The sequence below is a fragment of the Coenobita brevimanus genome, chromosome 93 (genome assembly GCF_032717465.1).
Source record: "Coenobita brevimanus isolate Jiangsu-jjx chromosome 93, ASM3271746v2, whole genome shotgun sequence".
NCBI lineage: Eukaryota > Metazoa > Arthropoda > Malacostraca > Decapoda > Coenobitidae > Coenobita > Coenobita brevimanus.
The window spans coordinates 49,767,206-49,794,201 of record NC_137046.1 but is presented as its reverse complement, the minus strand read 5'-3'; the positions used below and the strand labels follow the sequence as shown (position 1 = coordinate 49,794,201).

Sequence of the window (26,996 nt, the reverse complement as noted above, 5' to 3'; positions counted from 1 at the left end):
GGTCAGGAGAATCACTCCTAAATGGAGTGATTAAATGTATAATTCATCAGACAGATTACTACTACTGTACGAGGTTGTCCTTACCTGAATGCAAATATCTATACAGTACGTGGGTTTTATTTACTGGATAAACCTGAGCCACTCCCTCAACCTGAATACGACTCTGTGGTTGCATGATATTTGGTGAGCCTTAGTTAGGAGGTAGGAATGACCCTTCTTGGTTACTAGTCAAATCAGCCCTCCAGTCTGACCTCACTTGACCATCATTTTAGCTGAAAAGAGTTAGTGATCTTCATTGGGTTAGAAAAAAAAATGCACTATAGTAATGGTTAGAATGAAATATAAAGGACGTCATCGAAGCGAAGGTATCACAGCATGTGGATGTCCCAGCAAACTTGAGATCAGTTAGCTATACAAAACACAGGAGTAAACAATAATTACAACGGCTAGGGAGAGTGAAAGTAGGACATACTGTGACTAAAGTTGGCCAGTATATGTTTATGGTAGGCTGTGCCATTGACAGGCTGTGGTACGAGTGCAGGGGCGTAGTCAGTATTTTTTGCAAGGCTCTCTTCACTTTGCCTGAACCCTCTCATGGTCAGAACAACTCTGATATTCTATTCCAGCCAACGCCAGACGATTTTGCCCAACTGAAAGTGAGTCATACCTGTAGGTACCTGGGTGTGAATGGACAAATAGAAGACTTAGGAGTAATGCCTATCGACTGGACATGGTTATGAAGGCAGACAATATATTTTTGCTGTCACAGTTCTCCCATAGATTACGAGCAGCAATACCATGAACAGTTGATGCGACTTCCAGCTCCCCACTTATACTGTTAAATGACCAGGTACAAGAAAGAAACAAATTTGTCCATGAGTCTGACCATGAGTATGAAACTGCAGTACAAATGTGATATTCTTAACTAATCACTTCTGTTATAATCGTGACAAATTTTTCGAAAGGGTTCCCACATCATCATAAATACTGTTGTTTCCTTTCCTTTCTTGCCCTTTCTCTACTTCTTTTTACTTCATCTCTTCCCCACCATCCCCTTGTCAACATGCTGGGCCTAGTGTAGATCCCTCCCCCTTTAACCTCTTCATTATCGTGATGCAGTCTTCTTTTTATTTACATTCATATTTTCAGTGTATTCCTGTCACCTCCAGACGACTTTCCTCAGGAAAGATGTCTAGTAATTCAGGGGTTAATGAAAACTAACTCTTCAGTTCATAATCCTGCTCTAACATAAATAAAATAAACTGAAAATAACAAAGAATAAGATTTTAAAAAATGTTACCGGACTGAAAGGCTTAAATCTCGGATCCAATCCTGGGCCTGGATCCACAAACACACTAACGAACAGTTCCTGTCGTAACTCAGAATCTGATGACAGGAAGAATAAGATGTATGGGAGGTTCTGTAACCTCCTTATCATGTCCTTCCTGGGAAAACAAATCACAATTACAAGGAGCTGATCGGGTGTTTGTGAATTTAAGCCTCTTTCTAAGTGGTTACAGAGACGTCTTAACAACTGTTCTAAACCGATTTATTCTGTACATTACACCGTACTCCTTTTGTATGTTACTAATGCGTACCCACACTAAATGACTGGCACACTAAGATTCCACCTTCACACCATTTGTTTCACTTTTCTCTTTGGTTCATATTCTCGTTGGTGTTGGAGATATTTAACACCTCCATAGAGATAGATTCTGTGGCTACACCTTAGTTTTCTCGTGTGTGTTATATAATTATTTAATATCAACATAGATTCAGTTAATAGACTAGCACAAAAGAGGAAGTTAATGTAGTACATACGAAAATCAATTATAGTAAAGGACCGATGGTTAGGGAGCCTCCTTAATCCCTTCCATCTGATGACGTATGCAGTATTTAATTTTATTCATACTATCTTCAGACAATTATATTCAACTCTGGAGAGACTTTCTGAACATCACAGGTTAGATACAGTGCAGCCTTCATGAATCCCTTTACTATTAGAGTTTTTTTTTTTTTTCCAAGTTAAAACTGTTTGGTGATGGTCTGAGTAATGTTCATAATACGTCATCATAGTGAAGAGGTTAAATGACGCTAGTACAACCCTGTATCTTTTTCTCTTTTGTGTATGACCTCATGTCCTGTGAGGGGTGGTGTCAACGGAGGGACATCAGGGGAATTTTCGTCGCTTCCCAGTGACGTCCCCCTCCGTACACAAGTGGTTTAGAAATGCTGTGTGCTGGCAAAAAAAAAAAAAAAGGAAAAAAAGGAAAAAAAAAGGGGGAAAAAAAAAAAAAGCTACTTCCGATCTCAGAGTGGGAGAGGGAGCAGCTTGATTATTTGAATTTTGTTAGAACGGACTACCCATATTCCGCAAGGCCTACCGTCATGTCATAAAAACACCTCTAACGCCATCACATCACCCATGAATTCAACAGCCCCAGCATGTACGGTATTTAATATGGACGATAGGTATGAGCGCCAGAATGGTAACAACTAATGGTGTGTGGCACCTATGAACACTGCCAAGCCTCAGAGAATTGACCGCTGAGCCTATACTCAAAATCGGATAAACACACACACACACACACACACACACACACACACACACGTGTGTGTGTGTGTGTGTGTGTGTGTGTGTGTGTGTGTTAGAAGAGAGGTAAATGTGCAAAAGAAGTGAAATTTGGAGTGATACAGGGATGGAAAGTATCTAGTGCTAAGATAACCATGATATATGAGTCTGACAACTGTGAGATGTTTGCATTCGTGTCTTACTCGGACATACGGATGTGAGACATTGGCGTGGCATGAAAATGAAATGTCAAGAGTAAAAGCTTTGGAAATGGGTCCGTTGAGGAATACATGTCAAGCACAGAGTGTGGATAGGATAAGGAAACATGAGACTTGGTGAAAGATGCTGATTAAAGAAGTCTGTGAACACCTGAATCGATGAGTGTGTGCTTAGACGATGTGGTCATGTGAAAAGAATGGGTGTGAACAGTGAAGGGCGAATTTGAAGGGGTGCGACGAAAAAATGAATTGGTGGTTATTTACCGAATTGGCACTATTAACTGGAAAATATAATTTTATCACCATACAGGGGGGAGGGTGGCTCAGTGGTAGAGCGTCTGACTCGAAACCAAAGGGTCGAGAGTTCGTGCCCCGCCCGGGTAGCTGCCCTGCTGGGAGAGAGCTATATGATCTGTCAAGGTCTAGCTAGGGGAATTGTATTTCCATATTTGATAAATTCCAAAAAAATCACCATGTAGGTTCATACACACCTAATTATCTGAAGTCCGGTCAAAATTTTATTTAAATGTTAATACAATATCAGGATTCAGAGCAAAAGCTTGCTAAAGTTAGCGAGAATTTTTTGTCTTCAGTTCGTCAACGCGCCTTGACAGACTTCTACGCTGTATAAATACTGATTTGATATGCATATACGTTTATTTGCACTGTAAATCATTATATACAAAACATAAGTGTGTCAAGGCGTGTTGGCGATCTAAACGGAGAAATACTTGCTAGCTCTGGCACGTTTTCGCTGAATCCTGATTAAAACAATAAATAAATAAATAAAGTTAAGGAAAAAAAAATTTAACCGTATTTCAGATAATTAGGCATGTAACAACCTATATGGTGAAAAACATTATAAAATTATCCTATTAAAAGTGCCGATTCAGAAAAAGACCGCCGATTCGGTATTTCGTCGCACCGAATTAATTTGAAGGTCGGAGGAGGAGTGGCAGGCCAAGAAGATGGGGAATAAATATGGTAAATAAATGTGTGAGAGAGGTATAGAAGTTGACGAGGCTAGATAACTGACAATGGATCGAGCTGGCTGGATGAATTTTGTACGGAGATGACCAGGATTTGGCACTCCTTTTTACTTTAAAGTTATCGGACTGACATTCATATGTTACTATGAAGGTACGTACGTGTTGACAGGTGTATGTGCCAGGTGCAGTCAGAATTCCAGGAACTTGACACCCCATTTGTGACACCCCATTTCAGTGGGAATGTTGTTGGTTAGTTCTCCCGTTTTACCCTACTTCACTCCACCTGCAAGTGGGAAAAATTGGTGTGATGATGATGATGATGATGATGATGATAAGAACATAAGAAGAAAGAGTAAATGGAGTAGGCCAGTTAGCCCATGCTAGGCATGATGATGATGATGATGATGATGATAAGAACGTAAGAAGAGAGGGTAAATAGAGTAGGCCAGCTGGCCTATGCTAAGCAGTTTCTACAAGAGTGCTACAAAAACTACTATAATTAAAACCGAAGCTTTCGTCCACGAACGTTTACCGCCCTCAATCTCTGAGAGAGAGAGAGGGGGGGGGGAGAGACGATCAGTAATCCTCTGACAATCGGATGCATATTGCAGCTCTGCCAAAATCGAAGAAAAACAAAAATCTTAGGATTTCGATGTTTACGCCTACTAAGTTAGCATTAAGAATCCTGAAGTCAGGCATATTATGCTGACGAAGATCATTGAGTATAACAGGCCTTCGAAGAATTTCTAATCGTTACCATTTAAATAGCTGTTCGCTTCGTTGAGGGTACGATAGAAGATGGTGAATAATGGCAATCTAAAATAAAAAGCTCTTTTTTTTTTCCCCCCTTGCAAAATCCTCTGGCAGTCGCAGCCATCACATCGATCACAGCTTCGCCAAAATGATTAACAAATAAGCTATATACCTCGGGATATTGCTCACAAAGTTTGGATCCAAAATGAACCTACCCTTGAGGATGATCTTGGTTCATTCACAGGAGAAAATGGAGCCAAACATTTTAAACTGTATTTACTTCAAGAAGCGTGTATGTATAAATCAGGAGGGCCTAGAGGATGCACTTGACGAGAGGCTTGGTGTGGACATCGTATATTGAGATTGCAAGAAAGCCTTCGACACTGTCCCCCACCTCCGCATACTCAAAAAACTAAGAGCAATGGCAATCACTGGTGATATTTTAGCCTGGATTGAGAACTTTTTGAGCAGGAGGGTCCAACGAGTTGTCAACAAGGATTCACACTCAGAATGGCAAAGGGTCTGGAGTGGAGTACCCCAAGGGAGTGTGCTCGGGCCGATACTCTTCCTGGTGTACATAAATGACCTTATGGACTCGGTAGAGTCAAGCAATAAGCTCTTCGCAGACGATGTCAAGCTCTACAGAAGAATCAGAAACCCAGCAGATGGAGAGATTCTTCAGGAGGACATCACCAGACTACAGGAGTGGAGCAGAAAATGGCTTCTAAATTTCAGTGAGAAGTGCAAGGTCATGCATCTTGGGAGAGGAAATCCAGAGTACCGGTACCATATGGGTGACGCTCCACTAACCACCACAGTGGAGGAGAAGGACCTAGGTGTATACGTTACCCCCAACCTGAAGCCAACAGTACAAGTTGCCAAGGCAGCAGCCAATGCAAACTCCATGGTGGGACTCATAAGAAAAACTTACACATTCCTTGATGCAGAGATGTTTCTCCCGTTGTACAAATCTTTGATCAGGCCCCGGATGGAATACAGTGTTCAAGCATGGTCACCATACACCCATCGAGACATTAACAAGCTCTAACAAGTACAACGGAGAGCCACTAAACTTGTCTTGGAGCTATCCGAACTGTCGTACGGGGAAAGGCTGACCCGTCTTGGCCTCACCACACTGGAGGAAAGGAGGATACGTGGTGACATGATTCAGACATACAAGGTACTCCACGGTATTGATGCAGTTAGAGATGGAAATTTTCTTCAATTTGCATCAAGAGACAGCCAACCAAACACCAGAGGACACAGCCTGAAGCTAGCCAAACTCAGGCACAGAACCACACGGAGGACAAAATTTTGTAATGCAAGAGTAGTGAACCATTGGAATAGTCTCCCGGATGAAGTAGTCACGAGCCAGAGTGTGAATGCTTTTAAAAATTCGTATTACAAGTATGTTGAGACTGTAAAACAGAGAAGAGGCACCTTTTATGAGCACTGACTCCTATGCCTCTTAACTATCACTAAAGGTAAGCAATCACTAAAGGTAAGCCTTACCAGTTATTTACAATTAAGAATGAACACCTATCAGATAATTCCAGTAGAGATGGGGATTCACTTGAACTTCTCCCTAAATACACGCCTTTCCCTTTGCGTCTTAGTTTTCATTTTTTCCTTTACTCATGCAGTGCTGAGCACAACTTTACCAGAAACCAAAGCTGCACCAGTAAGGGAATCCTTCTAGATTGGTGCACCCTCTAACATCGTCTTGACTGTTTTCTGTGAAATCTTGCGCCGCAAGTTTTCTACAATGTGTATGAGTAACGAATGTATTTGTGATTGCGTCCTCCCTCAGCTGGCCTCGTTGGTAATATCGTCCGTGGAGAGTAACGAAATAGGTAGTTGTTGTCATCTCTGATTAGCCATTCAGCCTAAAAGAAAAAAAAATCCTGGACAAATTTTACAAAATCATTAAAGGCCGTCGACTCTCTAGGTACTCCCGGGTGCATTTTAGTAACACAGTTGGTATTTGAGCGTCGTTCCTTGGTTGCGTGTTGGGCCTCAGGGGGAAGAATTGGATTTCTTCTTCCTTCCCCACTTGGAAATCTCAAACAGGTAAGCGCCTTATGATTTGCATCCAGTCTTCCAACACCAAGAAATTGTTTTCAAGGGACGCCTGAATAAAAGTGATAACATTCGTCAGGTTCTCCAGACAGTGGCTGCTCTTCATTCTTTGGAACCTTAAGACAGGAAGCTTGGAAAGACCGGTATATATTTGGATTTACACCCAACTAACGGACATAGATAATAATGTGCAGATTACTGACTTTAGGCAATTTTAAGTACTTTATTTTATGTAAGTAACCCCCTCGGGAGAGGGGAGAGAATATTTCCCCAATATCCACGCGTGTAAGAGGCAGCTGAAAGAGTCCTTGGTCAATTTTTACACGTACACCTCATGCGATTTTCGACTTTTCGTTAACATTTTCTAGTAGAATCGTTCATTCTAAGAATCTTTTCTTCTATGACATTTCTCTCGGAAATTGATAATGAACGACAAACAAAACACTCAGGTTGGATGCCTGTTACCACGTGAAACGTCCTATTTTTGTAGCTAAACGAAATTAGTCTAACCTAACCTATCAAAATTACCAAACCAAACCTAGAAGTTTACTTTAATCAGTATCCTCGTCTTCATCGAGGATGAATTTTATTGGCTGACAACACAAGCATGTCTGTGATTGGCGGAAATAAATTACGTGTAACTCGTTTATTATCAATTTCCGAGAGAAATGTCATAGAAGAAAAGATTCTTAGATTGTCCAAATCTAATAGGAAATGTTAACGAAAAGTCGAAAATCGCATGAGGTGTATGTGTAAAGTTTGACCGAGCCCTTTTCGTCTCCATTCTTTCACTCCATTTTGTCCTCTTCTGCTTTTGTATCTTACCTCTTCTTAATATTCCCTTGTTTCTTCTGGCCTTTGTTCTCTCTCTATACTCCTACAGTGCCATGTAGGCATTATGGCTTGGTTCTAATTCCTCATTATTCCTTCCTTCTGTAAGCATTCACTGCAAATGCTTTTTGGTTCTATTATCATTTCAGCCTCCCAACAGAATTCATTATTTTTTTGTTCACCAGTGGATAGTTCTCTGAGTGACAAGAACTTAGAGTACCTTCACTTACCACCGCAACTCAGTAATAATGACAATACATTTTTTCTTTTTTTTTTCCTGAAATTTCGGTTGGAAGCTGGTCTTGTTGTGGCCAGATCTGGTGAGTTATGAGTGCATGCGTACATTGGTTTCCACCATGCTTTACCAGTCTTGAGCAGCGGCCAATAAGCAACCTGATGTGAAGGGCAGTCATTTTGTATGAATCATGGACTGTGGCCTATGAGCGACCTCCTTACAACTTCCTTTTGTTCAAGGCCAATCATTTCAAACCTAAATTCCCTAAATAGGAAAGGGAGGCCCTAATAGTTACATATGAATTTGAATTTAGTTCAGCTATGGCCACCATCCAGTGCAGATATCCAAGTTGCGACTATGGGTTTTACAAATTCATTGTAAATTAAGGTTAGTTCAGTTAATACAGCAGGACCTTATACAAGTTTTGGTTTGATTGGTTAGGTTAGGTTAGATTAATTTTAAAAAGATGACTTAAATTACCGGTACTTCAGTTAATACAGCACAGCTTAATAAAGGTTAGGTTTGGTTGGTTAGGTTAATGATAAAAACACAGTTAATCAAATATATAATTCTTTTTTAACCTATTTCAGTTATTTTTGTACGATTTTTATTATCAATTATACTGTATTGCAAAATTCCCATTTTGGGGGGGGGGTTGAAGTGGGGAAAAGGGGGGTCAAAACTCGAAAATGGGTAATTTGCGGTAAAATCGATAATCAGAATCCTACAGAAAACACTAAAATCAGTATGTTTCTGAAAAAAATATAATTAAACGGGAGTTGGGGCTTAAACGATTATTTTACCTGCTTTTTTTATGTAGCTACTTAGTAAATAAGGAGTGTTGTGGTGTGGATGTGATAGAAAGCATTAGGAGAAACACATTGAGGGGGTTTGGCCATGTGAAGAGGATGGAGAGTGAGAAACTGACAAGGAGAGTGTATGTGAGTGAGGTGGAGGGAGGAGGAGGCCAAGGATGAGATGGAAGGATGGAGTGGAGAGGTACTGTATATGAGAGAGGAGGGTGTGAGCTGAGAGCAGGACAGTGAAATGGTGAGGGACAGGGCGACATGGAGGAGATTTGTTTGTGGCCAGGGATTAGGGCATCTGGCAATAGATAGATAAATAAGGAGATTGGGGGAGGTTGTCCAGCTCTTATTTCCATCAGTTATTGCATATGCATTAAAATGAACAGATCTAACTTAATTTTAACGAAGGTGCATTAATGAATGGTGGGAGGAGCTGGAGTATAACCCTTCCACTCATAATTCATTAAGTATAAACTAACAAGTGCATTTCTAATGGTTGTGTATAGAAGAGAAATTGCTTAAAATTTCATAAACTAATGGTGAACATATTGATCCATGTGTTGGGTACCATACAGTTCTGAAATGTGCAAAGGAAGTGGAAAGTAGAGTAACACAAGGAAGGAAAGTAGCTGGTGCAATGAAGACCTTGATAAGAAACAGAGGCTTGAGTGTTGCAGCTGCATGAGGCATACATGAAGGAGTGTTAGTGCCAACTTTAACATATGGATTTGAGACCATGGTTTGGCATGAAAATGAAAAGTCAAGAGTTAGAGCAATGGAGATGGGACTGCTGAGGAATGTATGTTAAGTACAGAGAGTGGATAGGATATGAAATAATGTGATTCGTGAAAGATGTGGAATGAGGAAGTCTGTGGACACAAGATCGAAGAGAGTGTACTGAGATGATATGGTCGTGTGGAGAGAATGGGTAACAATAGAGTACCGGTAGTGAAAAAGGTATATCTGAGTGAACTTGAAGGAGGGAGGAGGCAAGGTAGGCTGAGGAAAAGGTGAAGGGATATGGTAGATGAGTGTTTGAGGAAGAGAGGTTTGGAAGTCGGTGAGGCGAGGGGACTGACAAGAAATCAAGCTGGCTGGATGAATATTGTGAGGAGAAGCACATGATCAGGGATTTGGCACCGCTTTTTAACGTAACATCGTCCGGAGTAACTCTATCGAATACTTTTATGTAAAGCTACAGAACGTGATGAATGTTGCTGGTGTATCAGATAGAGCCAGGATTCCGGGAGCTTGAATGGTGGGTGAATGGAATCGTGTCCCATTGGATTGGTCAAATTTGACCTGTCTGGCCATTGCTACTCCCACCCTGCCCTAGGCTGGGAAAGGACATCTGGATGATGATGATGATTTCTGAAATACTGTAATACCAATATGTCCAAATCAACATTTTATATTATACAACCTCTGTGAAAGTAACATGCTCGGCCATTTCAGCTCATGGTCTTTCAGGGAATTTGGAATTTGTTTTGGTTAGGACTGAATTGCATGGGATCTAAGTTAGGTTCGGCAGTGTCAGGATAGGTTAATAGTGTAGCTACCTAAAATGGATTGTAATTCACTTACTTTGGGAGAAGGGGTCATATCTCCAAAACTAGTAATTTTCCAACTTTTTTTTTTTGTGTGTGTTAGTGATTAGGTCAGTTTTTACCATCATTTCTGTTGGAAAGTACCAGTTTTGTAAGGTTTGCTCACAGCAAATATGCAGACTGCAGTACATATTATGTTTATTGCCATGTAGCAGTTCTTTGTCTCATTTATTCTCCTCAGACATACCAGTAATTAATAACTGCATCTGAGCACAGCTGCCATTTACTGGTAATAAGTGTTATTGTAATTGTCTGCACCTTCACAGTGTGAATGTCCAACAAATTTTGTCTTCCTGTTCCTGAGGGATTTAGGTCAACTGTCAAGACTTAAGTGTGATATTATTTTCCCACAGGATGACAGGGGCAGGAGACTGGTGATCTACTGGTTAGGTGTGCATCAGCTTTCATAAATCTATCACTTGAAAAAAACTACAGTCAGTATTAAGTGCTGTAATTGGAAGCTACCTCAGTGAAACAACGATGTCAGAATACAGCAAAGTTAAAGTTGGGAAACTGAAGTTGAAAGGTGAAAAAAGGTATGGTTTTAATTGCTGTGTATTCTTGATAAAAAAGAAAAAAAAATCTTACTCAGATACCAGTACAGTAGCTTTATTAGTAATAAAAGTTTAGTACTGTGCATAAGTTTTTGAGTCACTGGTACAGTAATCTTTATGGTTGCCAAAAATCTACTTTTGTAGCAGACTTAATGAGATATGTATCTGTTCCATCTGTAATCTACTGCTTTATTGTCCCCAGGGAATGTAATGGGTTCTGGCATGGCTACTTATCACAGACATTTTATGGTCATATTGATCTATTGCTCAGCCTTGAGTAGCACTAAGTGAACAGTGAACCCCAACTAACCCACAGATGTAAACCCCTATGGACCTTATCTGGTTGGAATACCTTGAACCATTTGGTTTTATGGTAACCATCCAGCATAATAATGTAATAATATTGATTTCCTGGGTTACAGGAAGCAGTTTATCTTGTTACACAATGTCGATTCACCTGATGGTAGCACTTAATCAAGTGAGTGGGTGGAGGACGCTCCCACCTACTGCAAGGTGATATAACTTTCACAAGTATTGTAACAACCCAATAGACATACGGTACGATGTACCACTACAAAAGAATGGAGAGGGCTGTTGAATGCTAAGGTATTGATGGAGTTTGCCATGCACTCCCATCATGGATAGACTAAAACATTGTCCTTACTAGGAGGAATTTCAGTAAACAGAAAGTAAGGTATCATTATTGGTCATCCATATGATAAAATGATGAAATGTTCTGTCATTGAAATTAACACACAAGCTACAGTTATGTCAGGCCTGATTGATTGATAACCAGGTATGTAGACTTTATACCATTTAAATGGTGCCTTGTGGTTTATCTTTGTGTTTAGACTTTCTTCCATTTACCGGGTAATTCTAGTACCACTTGTTATCTGTGATCTTTAACCCTTGTCGAGCTGCAGATTTCATATGAGGCGCAGTGAAGGTCTGCACAGGCCAAGCTGCAAACCTCATCTGAGGTACAGTTTACACTGATTATAAAACAGTGACTCAGGAGAGGTAAACTACCATGCAATGCATCAGCCCGGCAGGGAAGGCCTTTTATACGCACATAACAGATATTAAAATATATCAGTGTAGACTCCTTAAAGTATTCCCTTGTATGTCAGTACCAGTATTTGAAATGTTTGGATTTTGCAGCTCACATAAGAAACATAAATCAAAGAAGAGGAAGACAGAGGAAGATGGAAATGAGACTGGAAATAAGAGAGATACAGACACAGCTGATCATGGTGGCTGGTGGCTCTGCAAGGCTCTTCATGAGGTCAGTAGTGTCACTCTAGTCAGCATTGTCACTCCCAGTCAAAATTGTTTAAAACCTTCAGCCTGGGTACATGTCCTTTAATTCCATCTGTCCATTATCAGATCCAGTATTGGCCCATTAGGAGTATAGGGGCTTTAGACTAGGGTACTCAGTTCAAACCAGTAAGGTGAGAGCGACCATGGTATGCTCCTGAGTAGAATCATGTGAGCAATAAACCCCAACCAACTCTCAGAGTTAAACCATCATGGGCTGCATCCAGTTTTAGCATTGTTACTCCCTAGACTACCAAGTACCTAAAAATTGAATAGGGTAAGAGCAATGAGGTTAATGCACAACATCACTGTACAGCTTGAAAACCCACTCTTGATCTCCCTGCATACATCAAAGAAAATAGCTACTGTAAGGGTAAAAATTCCAGTCAATTTTCATTCAGTGTAGAAAAAACACAAGATTGGATGATGGGTGGATGACAAGACATCTTCTAGCTGAAGGTTATAGTCTTTCATGTAATGCAGCTTCTAAAGTTCATTTACAGTGCATAATATCCACAGCAGCAATGTACATAGTTTACTGTGCAGTATTACATTTTTGTATTAATGTAGAATTCATATTTCCCATCTAGACTATCCAAACTTGTCTGTGATGTCTTTCAAGCAGTTTGAAGTATGGATGATGAAGCACAGTTTACTAAAGCCCATCCCCCCCCCCTTTTTTTTTTCAACAGTACAGGTATTTAATAATACCAGAGGCTGGTGGTGATACAGTCAGAGCAGAGGGAATGTGGCCATGTGCAGTCTGCCACAAAGGTTTGGGAAGCAACTCCATCTTTTACAGTGTTTGTGATAAGTGGGTGCATAAGAGATGTACCGGCAGTGGTGTTAGAGCTGGGCTGTGAAATAGTGCTGATTTCATATGTACGTTGTGCTTAGGGGAGCATGTGGAGCTTGTTAGGCATGGAGGGATTTATTTTGCTAGAGAGTCTCTTGACTGTGGGGAGGTGTTCTGTAATTTGTGGGACAGTTTTGTGATGGAGGCAGGGCTGGAGCTGACTCTGTGGCTAGGATAAGGAGTGGTTGGAGGAAGTTCAGGGGTCTGTTGCCTCTCCTAGCATTGAGAGGGCTCTTCCTCCTTAAGAAGGGATATTTGTGTGCAGCATATGTTAGGAATGCAATGTTGTACAGTAATGAGACCTGGGCAGTGGAGGAAGGGGATATATGTAGGCTCAAACATACAGAAATGATAATGTTTAGATGGATATGTTGGGCATCCTTGAATGTGAGGTGTGGAGGGGAGCTAGGATTGTGATTGAAGAGTTGAGTGGAAAGATTGTAACTCAGTGTATTGGGGTTGTGATGAGGAGGGGGTAGATTGAAATAGTTTGGGCATGTTGAGAGGATGGAGGATGACAGTTGGGTGCAGAAGGTAAGAAGTCTGAACCTTGGGGGTAGGGTTGCAAGAGGCAGACCAAAAAAGACCTGGAACAAGGTCACAGTGTGTGAACTCAGGGATAAGGGACTGAAAAGTAAGGATTCCAGAGATCGAGCAGTGTGGATAACCGCCATTAGGTGACCAAAAAGCTGATGCATGCAAGCATATGGGAGCCTTTATAAATGATAGTAGTGATATATATTCACACACATATGCACATGTATACATTTTTTTTTTTTTTTTTGCTCGACTCTGGGCATAGGCTTCACAACCTGCTCCCAAGGCCCGGTAGTCCTCCTGCATATCATACACCTGTACATGTCACCACTCGGCACTAACACCCACCGTCCATATTGAATACATGCTAGGGCTGTGTCATACAGGACTGGTGTATTAGTATTAGTGGGGATATCTTTACGACATGTCGGTGGGTCTTCTGGTAGATCGGTAAAGTCTGCTTTACATGAAATTCAAACTGTTCCCTGCCACAGCAGAGATTTGAACCTGGGTCCGGTAGGACCGCAGGCCACCTCTCTACCGATTGAGCCACCGCTGAAGGTTATAGCTTTCATATATATGGGTATATAATATGCATACATATTTATTTATATAATTTGGTGGTTGACAGAATGGTCTCTGTCCCATGGGCATTATGTGGCACATTTTTGTTTGAATCATTTGTCTTGCCAGGTGGAACTGAGAATTTTGAAGACTTGAGTGGCAAATGAAGATGTATGTCCATTTTCATTGGGCACTCTGTTGATAATATCACCCACTTTTGTGCTTCCTTATTGTTAGATTCATATTACCCTGTGTATCAGTGGGAAATTGCATTAGGATGGTTGATGAATAGACTTGTGCATGATTCTTTTACAGCATTCTTACATTTTAATAATCTCATTGACCTACCATCATAATTTAGGTTAACTCACCCTAAGGCCTGAGCTGAGTAAAGAAGAAATATGTCCTCATACTGAAGGGGTTGTTGGAGGTTATTTCTAATCCTTTCACCATGAGGGATCTCTTGTAAATTGAATAACATTATCGAATGTTTGTTGGATAAAATATGAAGCACATTCTTGGAGTTATTGGATAGTCCTTTATATTTGTAGGATGATATGTGTGGCTAGACATCCATATATACACAGCATTATAAAATAGAAATAATCGATTGTTCCTGTGGATTTCAGGAGTTACAGCTTGTCAGCAGAACTGTGGATGATAGTGATGCACAAAAGGGACTTCTCTATCTATCTGTCTATTGCCAGACGCCATAATCCCGTAAGGGGTGGCCATTTGACTTTGAGTTAGTTGTTTTACGGGGAGGGGCACTAACCCTCCACCAACCCACTTGTTGACATGTAGGCAGCACGTATGGTTTGGTTATATGGTTACCACCCAGCATTGTAAATGGTTTCTTGGCTTACAGGAAACCATTTGGCTTGTCACTCAATGTAAAGCCACCTGTAAAGGAAAGAAAAGCAATAAGAAGTGACAGGAAAGATGGGAGAAATAGGAAGAGAGGAGGACTTAATTCCTCATATTACTTATTAAGTTTGTCTCATTATTTTTACTTACCTCTGGCAGATGACTGGGTCCTTAACCATCCAGCTAGGGAATGCACCAATGTATGTCCGTGCCCTTGACAGTGGTTTGTTTACAGCTGGAGCACCACATGACCAAGGTACCTTTTTTTTTTTTTTTTTTTTTTTTTTTTTATAATAAATAAATAAATGATCCTTAACCTCTGCAAGGCGGGCACCATTACTTAATGTTCGTACGTAAGAAGGCAGGCAACATTACATAATGTTCGGCCATTTTTTGTCATAATTCAGTGGTTAAATTGGGAGATATGGCAAACTGTCCCCTACTCTGTATTCCTTGATACTTTATTTTTCCAAAAATCTGCCATCCTTCATGGATGTATACTAGATAAGTTGCCTGCCTGTAAGGGGTTAAGTGATTTTAGTTGAAATATTAACCCCTTCACAGCCAGAGGCTTCAGTAGATGTAATGAATTGAAACTGCAAAAGGAGTTCTCTGAGTTTTTTTTTTTTTTTTTTTTTTTTTTTTTTTTAACCCGCCCCATCCCGACATTTTTGGACCTTTATTTATTTATTTTTTTTGGCTCAAACATCCACTTTTGGTGAGAAACATCGAAAATTCATAGAGAAATCACTCACCTGAGGTATAAAGTACCCGATTTAGGTGTGAGTGCTTCCTTACCTTACTGGGTTTTCTAACAGGCAGGCACCAAAGAAAACGAGTTCTATGGGAGGGTAACTACTTTATCCACTCATAAACAGTATTTATTTATTTACTTGGTACGAATTTATATGTAGTACAAGAGTATATTGGTTTTCAAACAGTAATATAGGCATTATAAGCTTTGTTTCACTCACTAACTCATTACCATTCATGACCTTTTTTTTCCCACATTACCTGATCATCATTTCTGACTGTTTCTTCCTCTAATGCTGTGTAAACTTTGTCCTCCACATTGTCATCGTTTGGGGAATCACTCTGGCCCTGAATGTCTTTATTGGCCAGGTCGCTGGTAACAGGTGAATTGCCGAGACAATGGCGTGCAGGGGGAGGGGGTGAGGTTATGTGGTGTAAGACATTGTTCCTTCTTGGCATCTTGTAGAGGAATAGAGGAAGGTGTCCCATGTATGTGCCAAAAATCACTCGCGAAAATTGAAAATTGTACAAATGAGGGACCTTGCAATGTTGCTGCGTTAATTCACGTCGGCGGGACAGCGCGGGTTAAGGATTGGATGATGAATGAATGAATGAATTTTTTTTATGTGTCCAACTCTGGGCATAGGCTTAGCAGCCTGTTCTCAAGGTGCAGTAGTCCTCCTGTAAACCCTACACTTCTACATGTCACCACTTTGGTGCTAACACCCACTATCCATATTGACTACATGGTAGGGCTGTCTCGTATAGGACTGGGGTGTTGGTATTAGCGGGGGTAGTTTTACGACATGTTGGTGAATCTTTTGGTAGGTCAATTAAGTCGGCTTTTATGAAATTCAAATCCTTAAACTGTTCCCTGCCCCGGCAGGGATTTGAACGTGGGTCCAGTAGGACTGCAGGCTGCCTCTCTACTGAGAGTGCTGACAGAGAGCCTACATGTGGTAGCACTCTGTACTGTGGGTGGAGTAAAGCAGTCGCAGTGTCCACCCAAGAGCCAATCCTCCACATATTTCCTTTCACCTTGCCATGGGGAAGGACCCTGATCTGACTCTTGTGAGGCATTATCTACCTCCAGGGAGTGCCATTTCCCTGTAAGGTATATGTACTGTAATTTAACTGTAGGATACTCATGCAAAAGCAGTTGGTTACCTGTGGTCAACAGGTGTGCATGTTCAAACAGATTGGACAGCAGGAACAACAACCATGAAGCAATATTTTGCTAATTGATCTACTTCCCTTATGGGGCAACACAGGATTAGATGATGAATGAATGAATGATGTACAATATCAAAATTTGAATGACTTATCTTAAACTTTTCTTCCACAAAATGTTAATGCATTACAGTACTTCTACAGTGTTAATGCATTACAGTACTTATCAAACAATTTGGAACTGAAAGTAATGTTTTTGGAGTCAGAATAGTTGGATATTTGCATAATTTTGATGAAATTGGGAATTAAAATATGCATTTACTGTCATTTTTACTGTATATATTTTTTTCTATCTTTTATTCTGCATATTCCTTCAGCATTTCTTTGAACCAGTACATGGAACTGATTATTTTTTTTTTTCCTCCCAAAAGTTTGGCTGTGTCTCACTGGTGTATGTAAGGTGCATCTAAAATGAAATTTCCAGATAATTTTTTCTCTTGAAGTTGAGTTGAGATCATAAAGACTTGAATAATGTGAAATACTAGGATGGTGTTTGACAGGTTTTCTACTTTTGTGCTTTCATTTTCTGTTGTTCTTGAATCTAACCTCATTCCTTTTAATTGGCAGATGTCATGATGATATAAGAAAAATTTCATAGGTATAAGAATGTCACCTTATACTTTGGTTCTGTGGGTTTATGGTTGAGTTCCCTTTCTAAGAGTGAGTAATTTTATAACCACTTACCAAGCTTATAGTTCATATCACATTTATGATAATACAGGTACTTCCCAGTGTTTGTGATAGGGAGCTACATATCATTTGATGTTCCCAGTCTTTCTCAAATATTGTTTCCCACTTCATTCTGCAGGAGATGGTCCATCCCCAGAGGAGGTGTTAACAGCTGTACCTGCTGGGGATGACCGCCTGGCCTTTAAATCTGGTTACAATAAATACCTGGGTGTGGATGGGGCCGGCCGAGTGGTGGGTAGAGCAGATGCCATTGGACCCAGGGAAATGTGGCAGCCAGTCTTCCAGGTATCAGATACAAGTCACTTATTCTGTGTACAGTAGTAGTAGTTGTAAAGTAACCCATGTCTTTCTTACTGAGCAGACCTATCAACTGCAGACAAACTTTTGCCTCTGCTGGCCCTTCCTGTGTAGTTTACTCTTTGCAGTGGACAACACCTTGCCACAGTAAGGCATAGGGAAGAGTGTAGAGGTTTGGTTCACATTAATGTCTCCACCCAGTTACCAGGGGGACCATAGTAGGCTCCATGTTACCTCGTTGTTTGGTTGTATAGCCATCACCCAGTATTGTAAATGGTTTCCTGAGTTACAGGAGACCATTTGACTTATCATTAGGTGCTGAGTTACCATAGGAAGACGTAGGCAGCACTACATCAAGTGAGTTGGTGATGGTAGCCATGTTCAGATCAGCATGTACAGAATTACAGCTAGTGATGGTTGATGTTTGATGTCAGTCCATTCCTTTCTACCTCTACCTATAGGTGGTTACCTTAATGAAGGCTTCGATTCCTTTGCTTTGAAGAAATTATTGCACATCATTGACATAATTTCATCCTTTTTTATCCTGTAGGGCTTACAGTCTGAATTTAGTAGAAAGTGATACTGGATTTGAAAGACCAGTTATACACCTGATGTGTGCAGTATTCATACTATTGACCTAGGCCATATATTTCAGCATGCAAAATTCATCCAGCCAACTCAGTTCCATGTCATAGTTTAATCAGCATCCAAACCTCTCTTTATCACATACTCATTATTATATCTTTCCATCCTCTTGGCCTGTCATGCCTTTTCCCACCTTCAGACTCGCTCAGATATACCCTTTTCACGACTCTATTGTATTTACAATATACACTCAACCCCCTGCTATCACGCATTCAGCTATCACGCTTATCTGCTATCATGCACACATCAAATGCACAACCATACATGCTATCAGCCACCCCAAGACTGCTATCACGCGTCGAGTTTGAAGACAGGCTAAGCGAAACTTATTCACACAGCACTTCATACAAGGTTTGCAGAGGATACGATGGTTAATCGGAACGGTAACGTGGTAAAATTCCCGATTATAGCACAGGCATTTGGAATGCATCTGAACGGATTCCTGCCGAGGACACGACGGGCAAAACAGTGACCAAAACCCGTTCGGCTCGAAAGAATATATCGTACTACAGCATCGAAATTTAGCCTAACGCTGAATACTTATTAATATTGTATTTTAGAATAAATATCAATCATTTTGAAACCCTTATAAAGAGTTAATATTTCTTATGCCGAAAAAACTGTGATGTCGATAAAGTAATCACGTGTTTACAACTGAGACGGGGCTCTGACGACAGTGTGAGGAACGTGTGTGATAGCGTCCAAGTTTTGTTCCACTTAAATGTTCCTCAGCCATTCCTGATATAAGGTACCATGTGATACCCCCTTTAGCTGTGGACACTAAAGAAATGGAGACAGCCAAAGAGATCTGACGGCAACTAAGCCACTCCCAAGCCTCGGAACCCATCAAATCACCCAAGCCATAATCTTTATAAAAGTTTGATGGCCTTTTATGTTGTTTATTTATTGATTATACTGTTATTATTAATATAATAATGCCTTAATTCATGTTAGAGTAGAGATTGGCAGGAAATCGTAGGCATAAAGTGGTTAAAAGTTCGAAAAATGGGCCACCGAAAAACCAATTAGAAATTTTCCCATTGATTGTTCAGTTCAGCTATCACGCATTCAGCTATCATGCGCATTTCCTGTGACCAATTAGGCACGATAGCAGGGGGTTGAGTGTACCCATTCTTTCCACATCGCCATCCAAACTCACTTTCTCCAACTCTTGTGTCCATTGACTGCTTTACTACACTCTTTCATAAATCACATTATTTCTTACCCTATCCACTCTCTGGACTCCACATACATTCCTCAACAGCCTCAACTACTACTTCGTCATGCAAGCCTCTCACAGCTGCCACACTTGAACTTGGAAAAACTTCTGGCTATTTTTCCTTTAACTTCACCTTACCTTCTCCTGTTATTTCTCTCCCCATTTTTGTTCCACTGTTACTGCTTTGTTCTTTACTCATTTTTTGGTGCTGTACCACAGTTCTTTATTATCGTATGACTGCCCGTCTCTTTGCATATAACATGAAAAGTTTATGCTTTTGTGAACATACCCACTTCATACAGAACCATACTATATAAAGAATGTTTTTCAGCATCCCCACAGCTTACACCCAGTGCATTTTCTCTCCAAATCATATCATTCATAATCCGACTGCAAATCAAACGTTCTCATCATCATCCCTCTAACCTTGTTTTCCATGGTTCCATGGCTGCAGATGGGTAGAAATGGTGCAAGACAAGAAGAGGAAAATAGCAAATTCAAAGTTATTAGGGCTGCATGTGAAATTATTGTCATCATCATCATCATCACCATCATCATTCCTCTAACCTTGTTTTTCATTGCTACAAATGAATAGAAAGAATACAAGACAAGAAGAGGAAAATAGCAAATTCGAAGTTATTAAGGCCGCATGTGAACTTATCATCATCATCATTGTAGTCATCATCAGTCATCCTAATGTTTTTCTCTCTCTCATCGTCATCCCTCTAACCTTGTTTTCTACTGCTACAGATGAGCAGAAATTATGCAAGACAAGATGAGGAAAATAGCAGGTTAGAAGTTATTAACACTGCATGTGAAATTATCATCATCTTTATTGTCATCATTGTAATCATCATCAGTTATCATGATTCTCTCTCTCTCTCTCTCTCTCTGTATATATATATATATATATATATATATATGTTTGAATGTATATATACCGGTACAGTACCGGGTATATATATAAAAGAGGCGAGGTACAGTAGATCTCGCAAACAAGGAAACAGAAAGTACAAAAATGGGAGAATTATCAACATCATACACCATGAAATGTGCCACTCAGTCACTTGCACATCATTCAACATTGTAGAATCCTGATTCTGTCTCTTAAGCTGTCTCCACACAGCATATTTATTTGCTGTGATGCTGTGTGTTATTCTACCAGTCAGGTAGAGACAAGATTATTGTGGTTTGGTGGTAAGTGAAAAGGAGTGTGGCTCATTCAGGTGGGTAATCTTTGGTTAGTACCTCATTCTGTCAAGCTTTTTCTGACTCTGAACCTCACCTCACACCACGTTGTGTGTGGAAAATGAGGTCTGGATGATGGTGATCATGATAATGATGCAATCTCTCTCTCTCTCTCTGTCTTTTTAAGGTGACCTTCATACAAGCCTGCCAGTTAGACATTCTGTTGACTGTAAAGTTCAGAAAGGAATGTCAGACCCTTGCCATTTGCTTATGTACTTCATTAAGCCAACTCAAACAATTGTAAACTGTCAACTGTCTGTTTCAGACAGTCAGTAAACGGTCTTACTTTCGGTCTTCTTATTTTGTTTATCAGGATGGCAAGATGGCCTTACTGGGAGCTAATGACTGCTTCCTTGGTCTTGACGATGATGACAATGTGGTTGCAACAAGTTCCACAGCAGGGCCAGAGCAGATGGTGTCCATTCGTAGCAATGCTATCAGGTAAGAGATTATCATAAGGTCTGTGGTATATAACAACCTCATTTCTGTTCTGTAGTTCATCATGATGTGTAGCTTGTAGGCTGTTGGCTATCTTCATCCCCAGAAGATACAGCAGTAAGAATGATGTGTGACTAGTTTTGACTACAACTTTGGTAACTTGCCACAGTTGCACAGAGTCCAAGCTGAGATTCTCATTGTTGCATGTTGTATCCATTAACACATTATGAATCTTGTGAAGTGGTTGCCTATAACGGGCTCACCAGATAGGTGTTGCAAGTATTGGGTTGCTGCATGACTCTTAATTAAGATCAGAATAACTGGTCTTATGCCAGCTATAGTCATATGCATGGTTTCTCCTGCTGAGGCTTCTCACCCAGTGCTGATATGTGGAGATTTAGGATGTGATTATGATTAGACACAAAGATAATGGTATACATGGTATCATTTTGATTTTGAATTTTGCTAGGTGAATCCAGCACAACTTTTTGAGGATGTAGCTGCTTCACTGTGCATGCATTCAGATGCAATCTTATATTCAATCAGTCATTCATTGTCTAACTCAGTGTTGCCCCATGAGGAGTGTAGGAACCTGGGGCTAGGCAAGTCGGCCCTTACATTAAGATGAGAGTGACCAGTCTCACTCATCCCTGAGTGGCATTACATGAGCAACAAACCCCAACCACTCCATGGATATAAACCTACACTGGCTCAATCCAATTGGAGTGCCTTACTTACCCACTAAACCACCAGGTACCATTTGTCTGTATGGTTACCACCCAGTGTAGTAAACGGTTTCCTGGTGTACAGGAAACCATTTGGCTTTTCACTCATTGTAGAGTCACCCGTAGACAGAAGGAAGAGGAAAGAATGAAGAAAAGAAAGATAGAAGAGGAAGGATGGAAAGGAGAGAAGAAAGGAAAGGGCAAGCACCCGAGAGCAGCACTGCATCGAGTGAGTGGATAGTGAGCGCCCCTCCCTTAAAAAAAAAAAAAAAAAAAAAAGGCATAGAATAGTGAACATGGTGCCAGGATGATCAACTGTCACCTTATGTTGCCAGAAGTATGCAGCAAATAAGACACAGTTTGTGGGCTCCTGGTCTTTGGTTCCTTCTTCTTTGCATAAAAAAAGAATAATTCCTAGCACCACTGTAATCATACCAAGATATTATAAAAAAAAAAAAAAAAAAAAAAAAAAAAAAAAGGATTGCATCCAAATGTGTGCATATTAGAGTAGCTGCATCTGAAACAGTGGTTTTACCCAAAATAGTTATCTTTATGTGGGATGCAAAATATGGGAGGGTAGAATGGATAACCTCTCATCCATCAGAATGTAACCATGTTATACAGAGCACAGAACTAACTTCATTTCCTTGTATTAGAGTTTGTGGCTGTGGATTGCCATTGGGCCTGTAAAGTAGTTACCAGTGTGACATCAGCTGCAGAGAAGAAAGGCTATTGTACATGTTTAGGGCAGTTGATGTAGGCATACAAGACTTTTAAAGATTGTAGTTTAGATGGTAGATGATTATGAGGGTTATAAATAAGCCAATATTAGTACTGCACTTCACAGGAATTTTCATTTGTATGTCGTAGAGAGTGTGACCGGCCTAAGGAAGTGCCAGAAGAGGAGCGAGGGAAACTGAAGGATGTGGAGAAAAACTATGTCAAGAAATTCCAGAAGTTCCAGGACAAGAGACTGAGGATCAACAGAGAGGGCCTGGGTGAGCTTAAGACCGCCAGAGATGAAGGTTGTCTCCACGAGGCTTTGCTGGACAGGCGCTCCAAGATGAAAGCTGACAGATATTGCAAATAAGAATGAATGTGATACTTTTCTATGCATATCAAAGTTTTGGAAAAACAGAGAACTAGTGGCAGGTGTTTTAACCCAAGGCGTCCCGATAACGTATGGATACGTTGCAACTTTCTGTCACAGTGAATCTCGATAACGTATCCACACGTTTTGCAATTGCAAATTCCGTCATTTCCACAATTTTCAAAATTTGCGCGTGATTTTTTGGTACATAGACGTGGGACACCTTTCTCTACCTGCTGCCAGGTGGGGACACTGTCTTACCCCATGTGACCCCCCCCCCACAGCACGCATGCCATTGCCTCGGCAACTCACTTGTTACCAGTGACCTGGCCAGTAAAGCATGTCACGCCACAGTGTGAAATTCAAGGCGAAAGTGGTTCCCCAGTCGATGACAATGTGGAGGACAAAGATTATGTGGCCCCAGAGGAAGAAACGAGCAGAAGTGATGAGGAGGTAACGTTGCCAAGGAAGGTGTGGTATGTTGATGTGTTCAGCAAGTGAAACCGCTTATATCACCTATATTATTGTGTGAAAACCAATATGTTCTTGTACTACATATAAATTCGTACCAAATGAACAAATATCTGTCTGTTCTGAATGGTTTGCAGTAGTTACTGCTACCATAGATAACGTGACACCCGCAGCGTGGCTACAGAGAACATGGTACCGCATGTTTAAAGGGTCACCTGTTTAGTTCACTTCTAAGCTCAGTGAGCACTCTTTTGGACATTTTCCAGTGTTTCTCACTAAAGATGGAGGTTTGAGCCCCCCCCCCAAAAAAAAAAAATCCCCAAATTGGTTGGGATTCGGGGGGGGGGGAGGTCAGTGGTGAAAAATCGGTCGGGACGCAGTGGGTTAAAGCTGGTTTTAACAAAGGCATGTTGATAGCTAACTAGTATGTCTAGTTGTGATAACCTAAGGTTTATATGTACAAGAAAGAAAAATAGTAAAGAGCTTAATAAGTTCAGTAACATATTCCTTTACTAAAACAGTTGAACCTTTATATCCTCACCAATAAGAAAGACACTAATTTTTTGTTGGAGTTGAGTGGTAGTGGTAGGTGGGGCCACTCACCATCCACTCACTCAATGTAGTTCTGCTTTCAGGTGACTGTCCTTTCCTCTCTTCCTTCTTTCCTTCCGTCCTCTTCTTTCTTTCCTTCATTCTTTCCTCTTCCTTCTGTCTATGGTTGACTCTACACTGAGTGACAAGCCAAATGGTTTCCTGTACATCAGGAAACCATTTACTATGCTGGGTGGTAACCTTGTAACCAAATTATGGTGCCTGGTGGTTTAGTGGGTAATTAAGGTGCTCCATTCAGGTTGAGCCTGTGCAAGTTTATATCCAAGGAGTGGTTGGAGTTGATTGCCCACATAATGCTACTCAGGGATGAGTGAGGCTGGTCACTCTCATCTTAATGGTGATCCTCTGAGTACTGTGTTTACACCAACTCCCATTCATCTATGTTTTAAGCTCTACAGCTCTCCCTGTCCATTAATGTACAGAAAACTCCAACTTTCAGTTTTCAGACTACTACTTTTTTCATTCATCCATTGCCAGACGCCATGTATCCCAAACAGGGTGGCCAAGGGCTTAGAGTTAATTGTTTTACAGGGAGGGGCACTAATCCTCCACCATCCCCACTTGACACGTAGGGAGAACGTTATGCCAACAGCATCTGGTGTTCCCAGGCAGTCACCCATCCAAGTACTAACCAGACCCAACATTGACTACTTCTTACAGCATCAATAACAGCAGTCATCACAGCAAGCATGGGATGAGGTTGTGGTACACCTTGCTGCTGATTTGGTTTTAATTGCTGATTATGGCACACTTTTTTTTTTTTTTTTTTTTTTTTTTTTAATGCTTCAAAAATTTAATCACTTCATCTTGCAGCTTATCACAATATTTCAAATGACCTTCAGTAGCAAGCAGTTTAATCTTTGTTCATCTCTCAATATCATTGATTTCTCATTCTCTTATGATTATTTAGGCTGGGTGATCTGAACCTACTCCATGCTTCCTTTAACCCTGCACAGGTGCTGAATTTGTGCAAGGACTCTATTTACCTGTGTGTGGTGTAAAGTGCAAGTGGAGACAATGCATAGACACTTTTGGACAAGGTGAGAAAAATGCTTTCATTATAATTCCTCTCTTTTTGCTAAGTCTATTTTATCTTCATCACCATTCTGTCCCCTGCCCCCCCCCCCTTTCTCTCTCTCTCTCTCTCTCTCTCTCTTGTGCTCAACAGTTTGCTTGTGTCCCGCATTTTACCCTTATCCCATGTCTGTCCAACTCGAAAGCTGTAGTCAGAAGAAAACCTTATGTTGTCCAAAAAATAAAAAAAACAGTATCTCAGTGAACTCCTTTGCTTAGGCAGACTTAATTATTTTTGTGGCTAATTCTGGACAGAATTTACATTACCACATTCACGTCTTCAAATCGGTGTCCGAGTCTCAGAACGATCATATCATACATGTATTTTGATTATGGCTTTTTGTAGAAGGGACATTATTATTATTATTATTATTATTATTATCATTATTATTATTATTATTATTATTATTATTATTGTTGTTGTTGTTGTTATTATTGCAGAATTGAGTACAGTACTGTATACAGTATACGTATATACATCATCTAATCGTGTGTTGCCCCATGAGGAGCATAGGAGCCCAGGGCTAGGCAAGTTGGTTTTGACATATATGAGAATGACCAACCTCACACATCCGTGAGTGGCATTATGTGAGCAATAAACTCCAACCATCCCTTGGATATAAACCTACAGTACAGTCTCAATCCGGCAGGACTGCCTTAATTACCCACTGAACCTCCAGGTGTCATAGTTTGGTTATATGGTTACCACCCTGCGTAGTAAATGGTTCCTTGTGTACGGAAAACCAATTGGCTTGTCACTCAGTGTAGAGTCACCCCTAGACAACGAAGAGGAAAGAAAGAAGAGAAAGGAGGAGAGAGGAACGGGCAGTCACCTGAGAGCAGCACTACATCGAGTGAGTGGATGGTGAGCGCCTCCACCTACCACTACGGTATATGTGTATATATACGTACAGTATTTTATATATATATATATATACATATATATATACATATATACATATATATATATATCCAATCCTACGCTGCCCCATGTGGAGCGTAGGAGCCCGGGGCTAGGCAGTTGGTCCTGACATTTAAGATGAGAGTGACCAGTCTCACTCATCCCTGAGTGGCATTATGTGAGCAATAAACCCCAACCATCCCTTGGATATAAACCTTCACTGGCTCAATCCGATTGGAGCACAATAATTACCCACTAAACCACCAGGTGCCAAAATTTGGTTATATGGTTACCACCCAGCATAGTAAATGGTTTCCTGGTGTACAGGAAACCATTTGGCTTGCCACTCAGTGTAAAGTTACCAACAGGCAGAAGGAAGAGGAAAGAATGAAGGAAAAAAAGACAAGAGGGAGTGTAAAGTCACCGTAGGCAGAAGGACGAGGAAAGACTGAAGGAAAGAAAGACAGAAGAGGATGGAAGGAAAGAAAGATGGAGGAGAGGAAAGGGCAGATACCCAAGAGCAGCACTACATCGAGTGAGTGGATGGTGATCACCTCCGCCTACCACTATATATATATATATATATATATATATATATATACACACACACACACACACACACACACACAGTAATCCCTTTACGACCTAGACACCCAAAACCCTGACATCCCAAGTCCCAGACATTTTGGGCTTGGGATCTGATACACCAAAAATGGCCAAAAAATGTCAAAATGAAAAATAAAAAGCCGATGTGTTCATCCCACTAAGCTCCATAGTATGGAGAGGGTATCTTTGCTGCGAGCATGTGATTTTGGCCA

The 26,996-nt window shown here is 40.6% G+C and overlaps 1 protein-coding gene across 3 annotated transcripts in view; it reads left to right on the top strand.

Moving 5' to 3' along the window:
* The window catches only part of FRG1 (FSHD region gene 1), a 55,758-nt gene extending 31,667 nt beyond the window's left edge, over positions 1–24,091 (top strand). The window contains exons 1-8 of one of the 3 annotated variants that reach the window (XR_013899591.1): positions 6,381–6,602; positions 10,444–10,626; positions 11,806–11,929; positions 14,945–15,041; positions 17,577–17,743; positions 21,181–21,308; positions 22,901–23,182; positions 23,972–24,091. Coding sequence is in view for 2 of the 3 variants with exons in the window: in XM_080282540.1 (XP_080138666.1) it covers positions 10,571–10,626; positions 11,806–11,929; positions 14,945–15,041; positions 17,577–17,743; positions 21,181–21,308; positions 22,901–23,120 (792 nt within the window). In the remaining variant the exon portion in view is untranslated. Of the gene's footprint in view, positions 1–6,380; positions 6,603–6,734; positions 6,755–10,443; positions 10,627–11,805; positions 11,930–14,944; positions 15,042–17,576; positions 17,744–21,180; positions 21,309–22,900 lie in introns of those variants that run through there. The other 2 variants (XM_080282539.1, XM_080282540.1) reach the window with 2 other exon arrangements.
* Positions 24,092–26,996: the final 2,905 nt, after the last annotated feature.